We start from the raw sequence: 2,322 nt of genomic DNA on the forward strand, positions 1-2,322 counted from the left end.
CGCGCGGCGCGCGCGCGGAATTGTCCCGCAAAGGGTTAAAGCAACAAGAGCCGCAGAGCGTCTGGGCTCATCTGGGGTCTGTTGCTACGGTTATGAACGCTACAATTTCAGTCGTGCGTAGTGACACATTTGTTAGGCGCTGATTGCGTCTGGAATCATTGGAGCTTGCACGGGTTCGATGATATGCGCAAGCTGGGTCGTCATGAGAGACGTCGTTGGATCGGCCAGATACACGGACGCCTGTGCCTTGAGACAATTCTTGGAGGCGCCCATATTATTCGTTGCACCCATGATACTAGGTAATTGTAGCGTGTTCTAATAGTTGAAGATGTACAATGTCGTTCGCAATTTATAGAATATATATACTAAAGCACAAGCTATAGTGACCGTTAATAACTGCAAATATATCAGTTAGCATTAACCGCGATCTATTTTGTATAGGTGCCGCATATGATAGCAAGCAAGGGACACGGCCTGTATTTACGATCATCGGTGTACTGATGCTGCTGTCGGCTGCCATCGCTGTACCGCTGCCGATTCTAACGAGAAGACGCGAGAAGAAGCTCAGGGAAGGAGACAGTGCCGACACTGTAGCTGCCGAAGCCGAGTCATCTGATAGCTCGGAGGAGGAATCGGAAGATGCTTTCTTTGATGGTATGCCAAGCAACGTCGTAATCATGTAACGGTAGTGACTTAGCGTACCGTTGTCATCGTGTATTCATCGAGACATTTATTGAATATATATTTAAATTAATATATAGTTCTTTAGGTGCTGGCTTGTGATAGAATTTATTATCGTGATATTGTGTGAAACACCAAGTTCTGGTATTTCCTGATGATGGATCCTGGCTGGTTATTTGTTGCTAATTTGCGGTAGTGCATAGCACACCTTTCCTATTCAATTATTTGCGAGTAGTCACGATAACTCGCGTGAGCTTTACTTGTACGACGTAATAATTATAATAAATACGCGAACGTATATATATATAATATATACTAACGTTACTGCCAGTCTATTGTATGTTGTAGTATTTACCCTAATTAAGTAGCAGACACATGTTTTTTAGAACGGAACTGATTATTTTTATATATAATGAAGTTGTTATTTTGTATGTCATATTTGCGCACGCACGTGATCACCCACTCACTCACTCACGCACGCACGCATGCACGCGCGCGCGCACGCACGCACGCGCGCACACACAATATTATAATTAAACTATCTCATATGATATCAGAGGCCATTAAACATGGAATCGATGTGTGATGAGTCGTTTCGTTCACTTTCCGGTCGCCAGGCGTCTCTGTAGGGCATCCAGTAACCGGCGACGAGAGATACATGGGGAATGTAATCGGGTATAGTTTACCCAAACACGACCTAGTAATAAAAAGCGTATAGCTAAGATACGACCAGTCTGTAATGCATCTCCTAGTACAGCCTATAGGTTTTCCTGCCGATTTCGTTTTAGCTATAACGGCGGCCATCGTTAGATGTTGGCGTTACGAAAACCGTGAGCCTCTCGCTGGTGATAGAACGATGGCGTGCGCGGTGCAGCCTGAATCGCGACAAACAGCCATCTTTTAAACAACTCTAGTAAATTAAGCGTGGTTTGCAGCAGAACTGGTCACGGGAGTGTCAGTTATTTTATTAATAAATCGTGCACGCCGAGAGTAGCTCTGGAGGGAGCCTTAATTGCTGCGTACCGGCTGCTGGTGCCCCCTTTTTTATACCAAATTTGGCATTCCTCTAGGCAAGTGAGGCGGAACATGCCCTGTATGGTGAGTTAAGTAACTGTTTGTAGACGAAGCAATCCAATTCCTGTAGGCATTTCTATACTACGTGGAGAAGTAGGATTCGATTTCTCAACTTCCATTTTTTTAGTTCTACCTTGTTGGGCGTTATATACATCTACACTAGATAGACTATATCACTATCATAAATGTATATATTTACATGTATATGTGCGTGCGTGCGTGCTGCGTGCGTGCGTGCGTGCGTGTGTGTGTGTGTGTAGGTGTATGTGTGCGCGCGTGTGGGTGCGCGTGTGTGTCTTGCAGACTACGAAGAGTCTTCGTTTTTGCACGATTAATAATTAATGTCCCTTTCGTGTTTTGGTCGCTAGTGCAAACATGAAAATAAAAGAATAAAACAACAACAATTAAGGTGTATAATATATATTAGTAATAAAGTGTCAATCATTGTCCGTCTCGTCGCATAAGCGCGCGCGCGTGTGTATGCGTTTATATGTGGGATGTTTGCTTGCGTGCGTCTGAACACGGGTGTGGATGCACGCAACTGCGTGCACTGAGTATATATATATA

At 44.3% G+C, this 2,322-nt stretch overlaps 1 protein-coding gene across 1 annotated transcript; it reads left to right on the forward strand.

The window, feature by feature from the left end:
- The first annotated feature begins 169 nt into the window (after positions 1–169).
- On the forward strand, positions 170–1,116 carry LOC106807674. Its single transcript, XM_014810094.1, has 2 exons — positions 170–299; positions 442–1,116. Exons 1-2 carry the CDS (start codon positions 179–181, stop codon positions 681–683), a joined length of 363 nt encoding a protein of 120 aa, XP_014665580.1. The 5' UTR covers positions 170–178; the 3' UTR covers positions 684–1,116.
- The last annotated feature ends 1,206 nt before the right edge of the window (positions 1,117–2,322 follow it).

Source organism: Priapulus caudatus, unplaced genomic scaffold, assembly GCF_000485595.1.
Source record: "Priapulus caudatus unplaced genomic scaffold, Priapulus_caudatus-5.0.1 Scaffold228, whole genome shotgun sequence".
NCBI classification, from domain to species: Eukaryota; Metazoa; Priapulida; class Priapulimorpha; order Priapulimorphida; family Priapulidae; genus Priapulus; species Priapulus caudatus.

Bases quoted from the DNA above. Each gene is read 5' to 3' on its own strand.
- LOC106807674 (XM_014810094.1), top strand. From the start codon at position 179: ATGATATGCGCAAGCTGGGTCGTCATGAGAGACGTCGTTGGATCGGCC. The intron at 300-441 runs GTAATTGTAGCG...TATTTTGTATAG, and splicing joins CGTTGCACCCATGATACTAG to GTGCCGCATATGATAGCAAG.